The sequence below is a fragment of the Haliotis cracherodii genome, unplaced genomic scaffold (genome assembly GCF_022045235.1).
Source record: "Haliotis cracherodii isolate W230 unplaced genomic scaffold, xgHalCrac1.p SCAF_7, whole genome shotgun sequence".
NCBI classification, from domain to species: Eukaryota; Metazoa; Mollusca; class Gastropoda; order Lepetellida; family Haliotidae; genus Haliotis; species Haliotis cracherodii.
This window is the reverse complement of record NW_027266330.1, coordinates 44,089,823-44,108,802: the sequence shown is the minus strand read 5'-3', so window position 1 is coordinate 44,108,802 and position 18,980 is coordinate 44,089,823. Positions and strand designations below refer to the sequence as shown.

At 37.2% G+C, this 18,980-nt stretch overlaps 1 protein-coding gene and 1 pseudogene across 1 annotated transcript in view; both read right to left on the bottom strand.

The window, feature by feature from the left end:
- Positions 1 to 18,980, bottom strand: part of LOC139447195 (uncharacterized) — a 467,168-nt gene that overhangs the window by 70,485 nt on the left and 377,703 nt on the right. The window contains exon 27 of the mRNA XM_071228411.1: positions 16,409 to 16,510. Within this exon, the coding sequence (XP_071084512.1) occupies positions 16,409 to 16,510 (102 nt within the window). The remainder of the gene's footprint in view (positions 1 to 16,408; positions 16,511 to 18,980) is intronic.
- Positions 13,870 to 15,123, bottom strand: LOC139448594 (uncharacterized protein KIAA1958-like; annotated as a pseudogene).

The following is an 18,980-nucleotide window of genomic DNA, read 5'->3' as shown; positions in this document are numbered from 1 at the left end:
GCGCCGACAATGTATGAAGCCCATTTCTAGTGTCCCCCGCCGTGATATTGCCCGAAAATTGCTAAAAGCGGCCTAAAACCAAACTCACTCACTCTAATGATTGTATCCAAAAATAGAAGGATATTTTTTAATCCATTATATACTTTGTGTAATTTGCCGCCAATACATTCTTCCTGGTCATGACACCATTTAGTAATGCATGTGTACCTAATAATGTACTGATTTTTATTTTACATCATGATTATCATATTTGTTTTATTTTCTAGCTATTACAGACAAACTGAGGAAGTATTTATATATGACATATATATTTGAACATGCTAACTCTCTTTTCTTTGTTTTCCATGTAAAACCTCCATGGACACAGCCAACTATCCTAAACCTCAAACCAGGATGTGGAACTCAAGGCCTCCTACATCACCCATAAAACCACCAGTACAGAGTGCCAAGACAAGCAAGCTCCACATGCAGATTCCCTGATGACAACAGAAAGAACTTTTACATTATGTTTCCTTATACCAAAGAGACTCTATGATAATTGATATTTACTATACTACCAGTTTTTGTCCATCTAAGCCATAATTATTTTACTTTTTACACGTTTTGGGTCCGAACTTTTTTAGACGGAGGGGAAGTTATTATGACATAACATTTATACTAAGTTTTCCTACAATAATTAGATCCACATCGAGTGCTTTTAAGACTTATCATGGTGTAATATTTATACATCATTTCATATAATTATAGTTTAGCAAGTAATACTTATCAGGTAAAATGCATATATAAAATATCAGTAGTTTCAGTTATAGCTTTTTAGATAGATGCTAGCCTAAGGTAATGGGGGCGCATCTCTTAGACATACTATTCAATAAGACAAGTGTTATGTCTACATAGTTTAATAGATTTGAAGCTTTTAGATAAATGATAGCCTAAGGTATCAAGATCCCATCTCCCAGACAAAATATATGTCTACATAGTCTTATAGATTACCTTGAACTATTTTATTTAAGTAAATCTGTCATCACCTATATTAGAATAACATTCAGCAATTACTTCAATTTAGACTCATTAAGGATTAGCCCCCATACAAGCTCGTCTATAGTGCATTAAGGATTAGCTCCCATACAAGCTCGTCTATAGTGCATTGAGGATTAGCCCCAACACAAGCTCGTCAAAAGTGACACCATAATCTCTTTCAAAGCATCCAGTAAATATGTCAACAAGATTAGTGCCAGTCCAACAGGATTAACAGGATTGATTATTCCCCTCTGTCTAGCCATTCATTTAGCATAGGACACAACCCATCGTGTATAAACTAATCATATTCCATTTTATTGTTCTAATTTTTGTTACATACATACAGAAACCTTGTTAGGGCAGAGAAGGGGTTTGACTCTCTTACCAAGCAGATCTCTCTCCCACAGCCCAGAGGGTTGTACCGACTCTCTGTGGCACCCTCAGTTATTTTTCTAAGATATTGTAACTTGCTCATTGTTCTTGTAAATAAAATTGTGATTACGGTAGTCTTATGCAGAGAAGGTGTCAACAAACTTGTAGGCAGAAGACAAGACAAAGGTTGTATATCTGAGGAGTGTGATGAAGCCTATCGGTGCGCGTTGGGTCGTGTCGGCCCCTTACAAAGTGTTGCATGCATGGTGACTGTCTGAACTGCTGGTGTGGTCAATGATGCCCTTTGTGACACGAGTGGGTAGAACTCTTGACCCCAGCAGTGATAACTCACCGGATGCCCATTGTGCAATTCCTATTCTTTGAATGACATTGTTATATACTTGTTACATCTGCTGCTCAATAAACCATGTTTGTGCTTTTATTCAAGTTGGTATTTTGCTGCTATATTCAAGGTGTGCAGTGAGGCCGTCTTATTGTTGATAGTTAATTTGGAGACTTAAATTCCAAGTTTCATTAATGTGAGCATTTTTCGCATTTTATTCACGCTCGCATTAATTTCAAGATTTACAGTATACCAGTCAGAAACTCCAAATTAAATATGCATTATATTTGGTCATACTTACTGTCACGCAACTTCAATTTAAGTAATTAAAATAAATAAATTATATATTTATTTATAAATTAAATAAATTATATAAGTTATTTGTTAAGGTTTTTTTAAGGAGGCAATTGGGTTTTCTGCAATGTAGAAATCAGCTTGTATATTAAATGTGAATAGATATATTAATGCAGATGTATTATTTTTTGCACTTTTGCAGGCTTGCACTAAAACAATTTTACTCTCGTCCACATGTATATAAGTGAAACTTCTTTTATAAACACATGAAGTTTAGTGTCACAAATCAATCCATAGGTTAATCAAATAATCATGATAACAAGTGATTACATTATTTTGGTAACCATAATTTAGTATTTGATGTAAATATATCAACCCCTAACCTCTAAAACACACACACAAAACCCTAAATTTCGAATTCCATTGGAATATCTGTTATCATTGTCATAATGAAAGTATGTCAGTCCAAATGTTTTATTGTATTTGTATATTTCAATTAAAGACCTCTTGGTCTAAGGTGGTTTGGGGTTTGTGCAAAACAAGAAAACAGCGTTATGACTATCCCCCGCCATGAGGCACATTAAAAAAAAAAATTCACATCGTAGTGAAGATATACTGTAAAAAAGAGCCCTATAAAGGCTTAAGAAGAGAGAGGCACGAGGGTAGCTTCATGTCATCAGAAAACATGAGTAAATGTGAAAATAATACACACTGTGACAAAAGGCCCTTTCTCTGGTAAAACCTTAAGTCTTGATAAGTAAACTTGTCCCCAATTCACACAGTAAAACACTAAGTTAAAAAGGAAGGAGCAAGGGCCATAACACTGTAAATAAATCATTGATGAGACCAATTTTCGAACTCAGTTTTGAAAAGTATCTCTTACATAAGCATGCAAACTTTATGTCACTTCAGTAGTTTCTGAGAACACCTGTCCCCATTTCACGCAGTATGCAATAAGTTGGATTTACGGGATTGAATTGAATTTACGACACCAATTTTCGAACTCATTTGAGATCATGACCAGTAACATTAGTTTGAAAAATTTCATTTCTCTGACTTAAATAATTTTTGAGAAAATCTGTCCCCTTTGAGAACCAGAAGGAAGGAAGAACGGAAGGATGGACTATTTCTATTTTGTGGCATTATCCACACTTAAAAGACAATAAATAAGCTTTAAATTTATTCAGTAATTTTATTCAAAGGTCATAATTACTCACAAAGCATTAAACATTCTTGGCAAATATTCCCAAATGCCATGCCCGAACAAATAACTGTGCCAGTGCGAATTGGAATATTTCTAACAGCATGCCCTGTTACTGGTGTCACACAGTTGTTCAAAATGGACTTTCTGTGAGAGTCCCAAGATGTTCTGCAACACCACGTAGGTCCTATTCCAGCAAGTGTCCAGTGTACATGGTGTATTCTGATGGTCACAGACATCATTTACAGAGCCAGTACTTCACATTGCCAGTGTATAGGACTTTAATACATTTACAACTGTTTACATAACACAAGTTGTTCTTTCATTGGCAATACACATGTGTATTGCTTGACCACAAAATATTCATGAAATCTGAAGATCTGTTGCAGTCCGTGTTGCTCTTGAGGTGCAGTTATACTTGACATAATCATAATTATGGTGATACATATCCATCTACTGTTGATTAAGATCAGGAAGTCTTTCTCCCCTCAAATATGGAAATCTGGTCCAACTGCAAAAGATAAATAACACTTATGAGATCACATAAGACATACTTCTAAAATACCAACAATTCCTCACCCTGCTTACATCAAGATATATTTGATAAATTTAGCATGCAGACTTTATCTTTAACTGAATATTCTGCACAAATGCTAAATGGGGTTGTAATGATCAAGTCTATTTACATCATACAGGATACAGATTACGTTTAAGTGAGGTCACTTTTTAGAGATTTTAAAAACAAACCTTGCTAGGATTTAATCATCATTATTTACAAATAAGATTTATAGTTGTTTTTTTGCAAACATCTTATTTTCAGTGCACATAACATTATCATCTTGATATTGGCAGTGTAATATATGTTGAAGCACTCCTAAAATATCCATGTTAGCCCCATTATCCCCACAAGCATAATACATGAAAGGGGAAACCACTCCGAATAACGAAGTCTTACAAGTGCAAGCCAAGTGTCTTCATTGCTAGACATTATATTGCGTCAGAAATCCGAACCCATCAACGTCATCGGGGAAGATAAGTCGAAAATACATGGGCAGATAAACAATTTTAGGATCTATTTAACAGTATCTCACACTAATTTAAAAAGTTTGATGTGTTTTACAAAGAAAATTTGATCAAAATGTCTAGTATGGCTGGATCAAACCCAGTTATGAACTGGGACTGGAGATTTGCCGACAACATGGAAACAGTTTAAAATTCTGATTTCATGTTTGGTGGCCCTCTGTAAAGCAAATCAGAGGCAGAAAGATGTAATTTCTTGATGTTATGGGTTGGAGATAAGACAGAAGCATATTCGAAACTTGGAATATGACTGAAGATGACCTTAAAGTACTTAAAAACTACTATGATCGGTTTGAGAAATCCAACAGAGTATTTTCAAGATACAAGTTCCAGTGTAAAGTGCAGGGAGAATCAGAAAGTTTCTCCCAGTTTATAACAGAACTGAAAATGCTTGCAACTGACTGTGGCTATGGATGAAATGATCAGAGACAGAATTGTGTTTGGTGTTAATTCATCTAAAGTGTGTGAAAAGCTGATAAACGAGGGATCTGATTAATCATCAGATAAAGCCATAGACATTGTGCAGACACGAAATGTCACAAGAGCAGTGCCGTACTTGATTATCAGAACACTCCGATAGACAGCAGTAGTCTATCGCCAGCACAGTTATTCATGAGAAGGAGGCTGAAAACAACGCTCCCGACTGCAGCGCCATTGTTGAAACCAGACTTTCCCACAAACATCAAACACATGCTGAAGAATAGACAAGTTAAACAGAAGTTTTACCTTGACAAGGGTAAAAGTGAATTATCTCCCCTTGATAAGGGTGAGAAAATTGTTGTGATGAACAAAGGTAAATGGGAACCAGCAATAATTACTGCGAAACATTCAACACCAAGATCCTACATAGTAGAAACCAATGATGGAAGAAAATATAGCAGAAAATTGCAACCAGTGTAAAACGAAAAAAAGCAGCATTCAACATGTAAGTACAACTTTGATGTCACCAGATACAGAGCAAGTACATCTGTACCTACGAAACCATCTTCAAACAAGTCCAGAAAGATTCAGTGACTTTGTTAAATATTAAATTTCATTATTCTATCAATGACTCTAGAGGTAATGTGTTCTGAATGTCATATGTGAAATGTGTTGTCAAGATTGACAAATGTGATTTGCATTGTGTTTGAATTTAATTGCATTGTAAAATGTGAAGTGTTTATTTTCAGGCAATTTCAAAGATTTGAAATGAACTGTGTCAGTGTCATTTAAGTTTTGTTTAATTACCGGTATAATGTTTAAACAAGTGTGCTCAGAGACATTGAGAAAGACTTTAAACCAGTGAATAACAACAAACAAGTTATTGAGCATTCTACCATGAATTTGGAATTTACTCGATTCTGATTGGTCAATCAGAGGCTATTGAATCACAATAAACCCCTGCTGATTGAACAGCTGGTTTGACGGCCGCATCACTGACAAAGCTTATACTCCTAGAATAGTGCTATTTTCAGTCATTGTCAGTAGGCATATTTACATAATTATATCTACAATTATAGGTTACAAAATGCACAGATGCAAAGGATGTATGGCAATACATTTCGTGCAAAAAACATGATAGTAATCTACAAAGGGAATTATTTACGTTTTGGAGACAACAGAGAGCTTGGAATTTTGGTGCTTTTCTATGTACGACTGTGACGTCATATATTTTGCGTCACAATGAGCAATATGACGTCATAATGGTGACATGCGATGTAGAACGAAAGCCTTGCAAAGCTTGCTTGGTTTACTTTAGGGATTCCCATCTCACGTTAGCTAACCAAGTTGCCGTGCTTTATGCTTTAAATGCCTGTTATATGCTCGAGTGAAGTATAACAGTGTAAACAAACTGCTTGAGTATATACAGCGCCATATTTTGTTCGGTAATTCCGTAATTCAGATCGACAACCCACTTAAAACACTGGACTCAACCCATGCCGCTTCACTCAGTATATTTGCTGACACCAAAGAGTTCGTGTTTTATTTAGTCATGGTAGAATGGAGATAAACATACTGTGCTTTCAATGTAGAGCTAGGTTACCTGTAGATTTAACCCCACTAAATTGAATTTGGAACCGAACGTGCAGCATTTAATATTGCATTTATTGCAATTCATTATCATTGGTTTAATGTTGCATTTAAATATATATTAAATTAGTACTGGACTATTAATAACTTGCGTTTGTCAGAAAAAGAGGGATGTGCCGTATTCGACGTAATAAGCGCCCACAACGGTATTTGCTCATATATTGGCTAGTGAACAATCCCAATCAGCACCCCTTCTGATTGGTCAATGTACACAAGACTTGTTTATTCGCGTACAATACTCACTCATGTGTTATATGCACCCTTAATTGTGGGCAATTAAATCTGATAAATATATCTGTCGTACATAAACATTTCAGGCTGTCAGCATAAACCACGAAATGTATCTTTCAACTGTTTTTTTTCTACCAAAATAATATTCTAATAAGAGCCACCTATTTCTAATTTTGAGATTACGTCGATTAGGGTAATATATATTGTGATGCACGCCTAAAATATACATGTTAGCCCCATTATCCCCACAAGTATAATACATGTAATGGGAGACCACTCTGAATAACGAAGTCTTACAAGTGCCAACCATGTGTCTTCATTACTAGACACTACAGGCACATAGCATTTTTATTAACACAGGCACCCCTGTAAGTGTCTTTGCACAACATAATTACTTAGAGATATAACAACTCTATTGACAAAAATTCCCAATTTACATTGCCAACATGCACATACCAGGTAAAAGGCCTTCTTATGATGATAATTTGTGTCATCTTCCCCTGGACACAAAAATATGATTCTGTGACCTTCCTAAGAGCTGAACATTTAATATTGGAAATGGCTCAGGGCAGATGTGATGGAAATTTGCCACAACATTGTATGGTGCATGAAGGGGGAGCATAAGTTAATTAATTCTTTTTTTCATGACAATAAATAACAACCATTTAAATCAAATCAGTCACAGAACCACGGTTTCTGCTCATATTTCAACGCTATCATCACTGTACGTGTGATGATTAACTGATCATCAGACCTGTCAACCCTCACGCAATTTGATGAAATCACCCAGTCTCCTGCATGATTGACTATTTCTCCCGCAAAACAGAATTCTTCATTATTTTAAAAATTTGCCTACAGTGTCCTGTGAGCAAAAACAAAGAGCGGGAAGTTTATGACCCGATCTGTCTGGTAGGCTCCCGGATTAGCGACACTTATCACAGCCAACCGCAGGGGGACCCAGATGGGCCTTTGTCTAGTAATCAACTGGTAATTCAATTCATATGGTAAACGATTGAACAATGTAAACTGTAAAGAAAACTTGTATAGTCCTTACAGGTGCCTGAAGGGTTGAACTTTAAATGCATAATCAGCCGAGTATTCATCACTTACTGAAATGAACTGTTGTCTTAAGCCCCTATCTCACATACACGATTTAAGAAATTGCGAACACGATTTAAGAAAAGTTGAAAAATCGTGTTGATTCGTGCTCGACCTTGTGGTTTATGCAAATTTCTTAACCAAACACGACCCTCATACGACCAAAAACGACCCTCATACGACTGAACACAACACTCATACGACCGTCATAAGATATTCATACGATACAACACGATTTAACCTCATTTAGCACGACTGTCATACGACGCCCATATGACTTAACAAGAATCAACACGACCGCCATACGATTAAACCCGAATCATTACGATGTCCATACGACTACAAAAATAAACTCGATCTCCATACGACTGAGCAAGACCTTCATACGACATATTTTTGTTTATTTTGGTCACCTGGGTCATGTAGTATTTAAGCTGCATTGCAACAGCATTTCTGTGTCAGTCTTCACTGGCAATTTTGGTAGTGGTTCAGAGGTTTCAGCTGGCTCATCTTGTCCCGGGTACCGGGTGGATGTTCATCCATGGTTGGTGGTGAAGGATGTTTCCCTTTCGAAGATTTTGCTTGGAGGAGCTTCTGTTTCTGCGCCTGAGGTTTGGCATGGCTGTAGAATGAGCTTTCACTTTCAGGGAGTTTCCCACGTTCCCACTCAGTCACGTGATGGGCTCTTCCGGTCGTATGACAAACATATGGATTTCGTGTTCAGGCATATGGGAGTCGTATGAAAGGCGTATGAAAGTCGTGTTGAATTGTGTTAAAACGTATGAAGGTCGTATGAGTTTCTTCCCACGCTCCCCAACACAACTGAACGCGACTGAACATGATCTTCATACGATTGAACACAACTGTCATACGACCTACATACGACTGAACACGACTTTTCAGCTCGGCTTAAATCGTGTTATAATCGTGCATTGCAGAAATTTACAACACAATTTAAGCCGAGCTGCGACGTCCATACGACTGTGCGCGACCGACCACGACGTTCCAAAACGATTTAAGGAAAACGTTAAATCGTGTTCATTCGTGTTCAGATTCGTGAATGTGAGATAGGGGCTTTAGTGTGTTTATTCCTCCATAATTTAAGAATGTCCAGTCATGCATGACTTAATTGTTTTTAAGATAATGTCAGAAACTTTGTCAAAACATCAATATACCTCAAAGTTACATCATTAAACTCTTGTAAATGATAACAAAATATAACCTGCAAGCGCCGTCTTCAGAAACAACACTATGCATGATTGATTGATTCGGTAGTCAAAATAAATGTATAACACAGTCGGGCTTCCACATAGCTAGGGTTTCAAAGTCAAAGTTTAAAGTGGATCTTATAAATTTCCTTTTGACTGACACCATGACTTGTGTGCAGAGAAATATCAAAACATGGAACTTTATCAAATTTCAATGTATCCTGTGATTATTTTACACGATTTGATTGGCTAATAGTTTGCGTGTGTCCCAGATCTGCAATCTAATTCCCATACATCAGTACTAGTCAACCAATGAGATTAATACACGTCGAGGTCAGAAAGGTCAACAACGACAACGAGACTCATTCATTCATAAATTGAAGTAAAACGTAATAGTACTTCCAAATATGGCATCCATTTCTTGACATGGAATAACGTGAACATTTCTAGCGAAGTAATTGGACTGGCAACAGACAGAATTAAACAATACATCTTATTGAAATTAGGGGCGGTCATGTTGCGTCAGGATAAATGCATTTGATATTAGATACATTTATTTTGTAACCAAACTTGCACCGAATACTCAGAAAACCTGCACCATAACGAAGCCTGACAACTGGTCGGATTGAACATGTCATCAACTGGTCAAGCTACCAATCGTTAAATTTCACTATCTGTTTGCGTTTATCTGAGATGATCTTTGAATGAAAGTGATATGGGTAGATTGTGCTAGGTTTATTCTTGGAGGAGGAAAATGCAAACAGAAATTAAGCAAGCTGTACGTATAAGAAGTTATTAATTATTTATTGTTTAAAAATATCTAGTTTTCTTAGTAACAATAATAAAAATAAAAGGTGGAAATTATCTTATTTTCACTATTTTAAAAATCTCCCCCGTTTTGAAGTCAAATCTCCCACATTGTCATGATGAGGGGTTGACAGGTCTGCTGATCATTATTGACTTATCAACACTGAGAATCATACCACCCTATCAGAACTTGTTGAAAAGAGAAAACTTACCTCAATTCATGAATGGGTAGCGGCCAGTTTGACATCGATCATGGGACGTCTTGACAACACTGCAACTGCTTTGACAAGCATACACTTGCTATTCATGCTACCAAACTTAAGTGTTCTAATGTCTGTGACATGTCATGGTTTTCTTAGTTACACTACTAAATTACCGAATATGATTAGCTGGGCTCTGTCCGACGTTACACTGCTATCGCCATTACGGTGAAACGTTGTTCGTCACAGGAAGTTCCAATACAATGTAAGGTCTCGCATAGTCCCATGGACCTAATTGTCTGGCCCTATTTGTCTGCGTGTGTAATGTATATGTACAATTATGTACAAAGAAAATTTATGTACATATTATTTTTGCAACATTCAGTTCATATACTCAAAACAGCAATGAACCTTATTTTTCAGGGAAATTGCATGTAATACAACAATTACTACACCCTTCTTGTAATCCATGTTTCATTGTATAACCCTACACCTGTGTATTTGTCGGCATTTACTTGATGATAAGTTAATGACTTATTACATAACTAGTGCTAGAACCACTCATATTACCTGACAAAGACCAGTGGATTTGTCAAAGGAAGTGTTTGTATACGTAAGCGTACTAAAGCGGATGGAATACACTCATATCTGGGTGTGGAGCGCCTATGTAAAAACAACATACTTTGTTCAAAGATTTAACTGTTACTACGTTGGTTGAGGCTCATTGTTATCCAAATTTATGTTTTTTCTAAAAGAACCATGGACATCATCAACATAGTTGTTACGTGAGCTATCTCAGGTGACCAATGAGACATGACACCGATGACGAACACCTGAAACAAACTTTTCATAATAATAAAATAATAGATTCAGATACAACTCATCAGGTACCTGCATCAAAATTCTTTGAAGTTATATTATTGGGTATTTTTTAACCGAATCACCGGTAGATTAGTGGTGTTCATGCAGTTTGATTGCTATTACTGTCTTAGTTGATGAGAAATACACATGGTGATCTACTTTTCTTCAAATAAAGCAAAGCAAAGCCAAGCAGAGCAGAAAATACAATTAAAATGGTAAATCATCATGTCTATTGGTAATTTATCTCAAATTTCACATTCTTATTGACCAAGCTTGTTATCACCTATTCCTTTACCTTTTGTTTGTTTTGTTTGTTACAAGGTAGACACAATTTTATGGATAACAACTTTTTTAATACTGTGTCTACCTAGTCACCCGTCAACTTCTAACACCTCACTCAGCAATATTCAAGTTATATGACGGCGGTCTGTAAATACGGTCGGGACCAGACAATCCAGTGATTAACATCATGAGCATCGATCCACACAATTGGGATCAATGACATGCACCAACCAAGTAAATGAGCCTGACCACCTGATCCCGTTCGTCGCCTCTTACGACAAGCATAGTCACCTTTTAGGTCAAGCATGGGTTGCTGAAGACCTATTCTACCCTGGATCTTCACAATTCTATTCCTTTACCTGAATTCTCTGAAGGATACTACATGTATGTAGTTTTACTGTGCATAATATGATGTTGACTGATAGCTTCACCCTTATGAGTCATGTACCGTATATGACCGCGTATAAGCTGACCCTGTAGATAAGCCGAGGTGTTAACTTGACCATTGAAATACGAAAGAAAAATGATATGACCCGCAGATAAACCGAACCAGGAAGTGAAAGGCAAAAAACACTGCGAAGTCGGACTGCAAGACATGCGCTGGTACTCGCAGATATTCAAAAATATAAGATGAAAAACGTTGTAATTATATTGAAAAAGTCACTATTACTTCTAATAAAGATTTAACAAACCAGTCATCCACTTTCATAATGTGGGAAGCTGTTTCTCTTGGGTTTTTTTAATCTCAAAATGATCGTTAAATGTTGCCATCAACAATGAAGCGCCATTTTGTGAAACAGTGTATACAGAATTATGAACCCGTGAGAAAATATATCAGCTAGAGTGAAGACTCGCAGTTTGAATTCAGCATCGTAAGCATGGCGTTTTCGTTTCAAACTCATGATGAGAATGTCAGTCAGCAAAAATATACCAACTTTTACAACCCCCCTTAATACCTCTTTTGTATGTTAATCCAATTGAATTAAATAAACTATGAACACATTGAATGACCATCACTTACTCACAGGCATCTCCAGTTTATTAAACTAATCTCTCGAAAACAAAGGAATTAAGCCCCTACTCCCAACACGATCGCTAAGCACCCACAACTTGAAAATGTTTGTGTAAACAACATGACAATACCAATCGGCCCGTTATGATCAGTGCTCATTTCCTTGTGTACCGTGTTCCTTTTTAAACAACAGGAAGCCATCACAGTGGTCACCGTTTGTGACGTAACAGGAAACAGCTGATCAAATGTTTTTGCAAATGGCGAACGGAATACCTTGCCGATACAGTTGTTTATTTGCCTCTTTCAATAAAGGTAGACACTCGTTCACTATCAATTTATTAACTTTGCAAAACGTACGTAATAGCTATTCATCTGGGGATTATATATTATAGCTGTGAATTACATATATTGTTACATGTAAAGATTGTGGAGTTTATGAAAAAAGGATAAACTTTGAAAATTCAATTGAAAACTTATTATCGGAAGTAGTAACATGCATAAAAAATTTTTAATAACGACAACATTGGTGTATCTAATAATAACTTTATTGATAATTTATAACAATAATGGCTCTAGTCGTGGCAACTTCCAAACTTTCGGGAAGTTGTAATCTATCGGACCGTCATTAAGGCGATGTTTCTGACAGATCACGATCTGTTTGTTTGTTTGTTTGTTGTTTAACGCCGAAATCAGCAATATTCCAGCTATATGATGGCGGTCTGTAAAATAATCGAGTCTGGACCAGACAATCCAGTGATTGACATCATGAGCATCTATCCAGGCAATTGGAATTGATGACATGCATCAACCAAGTCAGCGTGCTGAACCACCCGATCCCGTTGGTTGCCTTTTACGACAAGCATATTGGCCCCCTCATGGTAAGTATGGGTTGCTGAAGACCTATTCTACCCCAGAATCTTCACGGGTCGATCACGATCTGAAAAATACGATCATGAAAGTGTATCCCGTGGATAAGCCGACCCCTTTCTACAGAATCTTTTTTCTGGTCCTCAAAATTCGGCTTATACACGGTCATATACGGTATGCATTAATCAACAACAAAAACACGTCAGTTTGGCTGCAGTTCTTTATTGTATATCTTTTGTTAGTTATATAGAGGCTACTTCATGCTTTTTGTCGAATACGATTTATATTTCGTCTAGTGAAGCCTCAAACCCCATATTGTTTCTCGATCTTCGATCTCGAAACAATATGGGGTTTGAGGCTTCACTCGACGAAATGTATTCGACAAAAAAGCATGAAGTAGTCTATTTATTATATACATCTCCAAATTTTACATATTTTAAATTGAAATTTAGTCAGATCTTTCAACTACGAGAACGACGATGATATTTCTCGCGTCGTCACCTGCTCACATACGACCTGTCACATTTACTACGATGAAGTAAATAGTTCACTCAATTTATACTCATTTCAAATTGTCAAAGAAAACAAAATACAAATGTGAATCAAAAACATTTATTCAAATTGGCATTTTAACAATTTCTTAATTTATTATTGTATACAACTCATTGTCCAAACAATGTTTCGCACTAACGTCAATGCGTAGGAATACATAATAATCCATAGCCAGCTGATAGTGTTCAGAGAAAAACAACGTCACACACTCGCTTCGCTTCGAAAGTTTGAACTTTTGTCAACAAAGTCAACAGCGTAAAAGGATATAACAAACACTGAATATGAGCGTGAAAAGGTACGTCCAAACATATTTTGTTGTCAATATTTCATGACGAACATTATTTATGCCATATTTTCAAGATGATCTTGTCATTCTATTGCAAGCATGGTCTTTTCGGTGGTAACTCGTCTTCACATGTGTTTGATGTTGTCGCATTTGCAGTGTGTTTTTCGGATGACATTGATACATCGAACATGTCAGTTGATAGACATATGTTAACATTTCCGTTGATTGTATTTCCAGACAACAAGCTTGTCAGAAAATGTTGATTCTGAAGGCGGTTGGACACAGATTGCATCGCAAATCCACCCTGCATTGGTGCCGAGTCCGGATTTCGATCAGCTGTTGTGACTGTGCTGCTGGCGGTGTTACTGTTTGACAGAATGCGAGATATTCCTCCCTTCTTCTTTTCAGTATTCATACTTTATCGAATTCACGTTTTTGTGGCCTGAAATTTGGAAAACAAAATAATTCTAAATAACGTTTTATCCACATTTTGAAAGATGAATGAATGATATTTGTCTGTTAACTTCTGGACCAGGTGTTTCCTCATACTGAAAAAAACCCAAATGATTCAGGTTTATTCAATATCATGCCATTTATTTGATATTTATTACCTAATTTATTTTGACTTACTTTACGGCTGATTGGCATTGTATTTCCCAATATTATACTAAAGTGTTTATCCAAAACTAATATAGATATTGAATATTTACCTGTATGGTGTCAATCTTTTGTCATCAGCTATGTCAGCACCTTCTGTCATAGCCTTCATAATTCCATATAGCTTGTTGACACCTAGTGGGGCATTTTTGTACCAGTACGACTGTTCCTTCCTGTTGTTATTGACTGCTAGAAAAAATGGACTGTCTGGTGTACAAGAGGCTGGTGGTCCTCTTTGTCTGTACAATTTATATGCATTGACAGGGCATCTTTCCAGGTCTTCTGGTGTTGCATAGGCTCTTGGTTTCATTTGCCGTATATTTTTAGGATTATCCCCAGGTCTTGTTTTTGTTTGTCGCTCACTTATAAAGATAAGATACTCGGATCCATCATCATCATTTCTAATGTCAATGTCTCCCCATTGTAAATTTCTGGTTTCCTTTCCGGTTCTCATGCCGAAGTTCAGACAACAAATCATCCACATGGTGTGAAGGAGGCTGTGTGGGTTATCACTTCCAAGGGTCTTGGCATCGTACATGGCATCAATATCCATATCTGACAGCTCTTCAGCAGCCTTGGGTTTGTTGCCTTTACCCATTGATTTAAGTTCTTTTTGTTTGCATTTGAGTGTTTCTCTAGATCTTGCAAATGTGATATCGGAAATGATGTTAAATGTAGAACCCATTTGTTTTAAGTATCTTTGTAGGGAAGATTGGTAGCTTTTTAGACTGACTGGTTCATATTCTGATCCATCATTCTTTTTTACTGACAGAAAAGATCTTGACAAATAGGAATCTAAAGACACTGCATCGATTTCTTCAATTTTTCTAGTTTCCCCCTCAACCATCACTAGGTACTCACTGATAATTCTAATGTCTCTATCTGTCTTCTTTCTTGTGTTTTCATTTTTCAGATCTCGAAGAAACCTTGAAACATCATCATCACTGATAGATGGATACTTTTTATCACCAAGTATGCTGTAATTTATTGCAGATAATAAATTATCCACATCATCTCTCTCTATGTTGTCGCTCATTTTGGCTAGCAGACGATCCAAGGGAGGTAATCATGAAATTATGTCCCTTTGTATCAAAGGGAAGTAACTCAAGATGAAAGTAGTTTCGGTTCAAACTTTATATTTTCACCGGTGAAATATCATTTTTCAAATTTATTTCACAATACCATTTATATTTTCACTATATATCTATATATTTCATACTTATGTATATAATAAATATCATTCTTCAACCCTCCGACAGGTGTCACTTCGCACAGCGCAGCGAGAATAGTGCCAAACAAGTCAGACGAGTCGAAATTTTGATTCCGCGAAGAAACGATCAGTATTACAATACTTTCAAAGTTGGAGCAGTGTTTTCCTTTAACAAACCAATTGCAAACCATCAACTAAAGCGACCTGGAATGAATGATCAGCTTAACACTATCGCCTCACCTTGCCACTGAATGACCTACTATTACAACGAAGACAAATGGATATTCTGCCCATGCTTCAACATCAACATTACTGACAAAAGTGAAGGCAGCACTAGTTATGTCCAGTGGTGCAATAGTAACATGTCCCACTGATATGGAACATTCCACATGCACTGTCAGTTTAAGGTTTGACCATCCCGGTCAGCCCATCTAGCGGGATAGTGAAGGGAAGATAAATTGGCAAAGAACATCCATTCAGTGAGCACATTTTAGAGACACCATAGCTGGGACCAAATTAGATCATGTTTCAGCTTCATAGTTAATGTATTATAAGGAAATGTTGGAAATGTACACGTCAATGATGGAGGGAGGTCAGACAATGTGTCATGACAGAAGTTCACTTGAGTTTCAATCCAAGCAAAGTTTCAGTTTCATAAACTTTGTGGTTTCATTGAAGATGGCAAAACATGTTTCCGAGTCTGATAGATGGACAGACGGCACAGTGTGTACAAGGCCTGCTACAGTAAAAGTTCACCTACTTTGTTGATCCTCCTCCTTTGGCAAAATCTTTGAAGACTTCCTTTGGATCCTCAACCATATTGACAGAAGCAGCAGTGATATCAAGCATGCCCTCATTGTACCTGGAGTCAGCATAAAACAGTCTTGATAACATGCTCACTGGCCAGATATTCACCACTGTCTTGACAGCTAAAACTGTCTCTTTAACTTAAGTTTAATTATTAAGCATTTGTCATAGATTACTCAAATCATAGTTTTTAGGTAAAAGAAAAAAATCCATAATTTTTTTCAACATGGTCTATGGCACTGAAGTTCAAACTCACGAATCACTGCATATAGCCTTGAATTTTCTAATATTCAGTATCATTATTATCATTCACCTAGGGTTTACATTTCTGCACCACATACTTGCTGTATATTAAAAGTCATCATGATATGTGCTGCACAAATGAACTGAATAATGGACAAAAAATCAAACAATAGTTGTCATAGTGAATTCTTTTAAAGAATAGTACCTCTATGACATCTTGTATTTTGGCATCACAATTTAAAAACTTTACATTTGCAAGAAATCCTTTTCACTGGTGAATTATCCATAATCAGTTGTGCAAGTAATAGTTACTTGCTGGCCAAGGATCTTGCATCTGCGCAAGGCAGTAAATTGTACATCCTTCCAAGATCAGCTCTATAGATGCAGATAGTTAACAGACGTTTGTGGTTACCTAATAAATCCAAAGCCTTCAAACTGGCGAAAGACCAAAATTAGGTTAACATTGTAAAGGAATCACCTCAAAAGACCAGTTCAGAAAGATCTCAGGGACATTTGCAAACATCTGATAAACTTCGATTGAACTACTGTTAGTGTCACTACCGGTTCTGAAGAAGTCACTTGCAGTGGCATTGACATGATTCCTTTGACCTCCCAATGTGATGTCAGTCATCAACCTGTGATCTGCCCTTCTCTTAGGAGAGAATAATGATTAAAAGGTTTAGAACTTTGATCTTATGTCGCGTAAATGATCCCAACACAGGAGTAGATAGTTCTGTGTGGTGGTAACTATCTGTAATCAGGGTCTTAAATTATCTTCAGACTATGGCCTGAGTTATATCTTTGTCAAAGGCAGGTTGCAGGATATGAAGAGCCGCTTCCTGTTAGCTCTGTTGCTGCCAAATTAAACCACTTGGATTTGACGGAGTCCACAGTTCTACTTTGAGCAGGAATGGGATAATGTCTATGCTCCAGGGGACCTAGAGCCAATGGCTGGTTATATGGCTATAAAAACTCTGCGTGCGTGAGGCCTGATAAATCAAACGCCTGAAACACTGAGATGGCTTGTAGATAACCTGTTTTCGTGGTCCTCTGCAGCAAAGAGTAGACAGAACATCCCCCCCCCCCCCCAAATATTCCTGCTTTTTTCAATCTGTTGAGAATGGGTCGATTTCCTATAGCCAGATCTTCATGCTGAAGAACTAGAGAACAAGGCTAATGGTGACCTTTGACCTCTATGGTTTCACATTGCAACTTATTATCCTGGTAGAGACAGAGTAACAAACCAGGATTAAGTGAAAAGTTAAATCTTCATCATTACCAAATCCTTATCTTCTTCTATACTGACACTACTTGTCCCATCTGTTGCGATAGATGGCATATGAAGAAGGTCACCAAGATCATGCCACTGCTGGAGACTCTCGTCCATTATATCCGATCTGAGATGATGGAAGAAGTCTCGTTGCTCCGGTAGTTTGAGTGGTTCTTCCAAATTGAAGCTATGAGCATGATTACACAATCTGTGAATTCTAGCTTTCACAGGACTGTGATAGGCCAAGGAGTGAAAACTTGGGCAAACATCCCTGTCCAGTCCATGGATAATGTGCCTACTTGTAATGCTTGTGGATCCAACTTTGGGCTGACATACACCTGGAGCTTGTTGCTGAAGTAAATCAGGCCAGATGAGGAGTGTCCCAAATCCACTTGAAGACCTCTGGATGGAGACACTATTCTGTAGCCACCAGCCTAATCATGCTTGGCTGGAAATGAACTCGGGTGTCCAACTTGGGAGTATCTAACAGAGTTCAACCACAGTGTTGAAGTGGTCATTGCAGAAGTCTTCCTCTGTACATTAAGTCTTGCAGGGGCAATAAAGCACATTGTTGGGTCATTCCCATACTTTGATGACCATATGAAGAATCTTTTTTAAGTATCGATCCTCCAGAGGACATTGGATTCCCTTGTGAAGCTGGTGCCGATGTAGATATGTCCTGAACTGGCTTGACTTTTGGAATTGGTTGTATGAGTAAGTGACTAAGTAAGTGAGTATGGTTTTAAGCTTCTTTTAACAATATTCCAACAATATAAAGGCGAGGGACGCCAGAAATGGGCTTCACACATTGTACCCATGTGGAACTGAACCCAGACTTTTGGCAAACACTTCACCACCAGGTTACTACTGTCACTTGGTCATATGAACTAGAAAGCCAAGATGCGATAGTAGTTGGATCAGGAATCTCAGATTTAGCTGGAGCCTATTCCTGTCTGATGCACCTATAGGAAATTGTCGAAGAACCTATGGAGGCTGATTAGATGGATGTGCT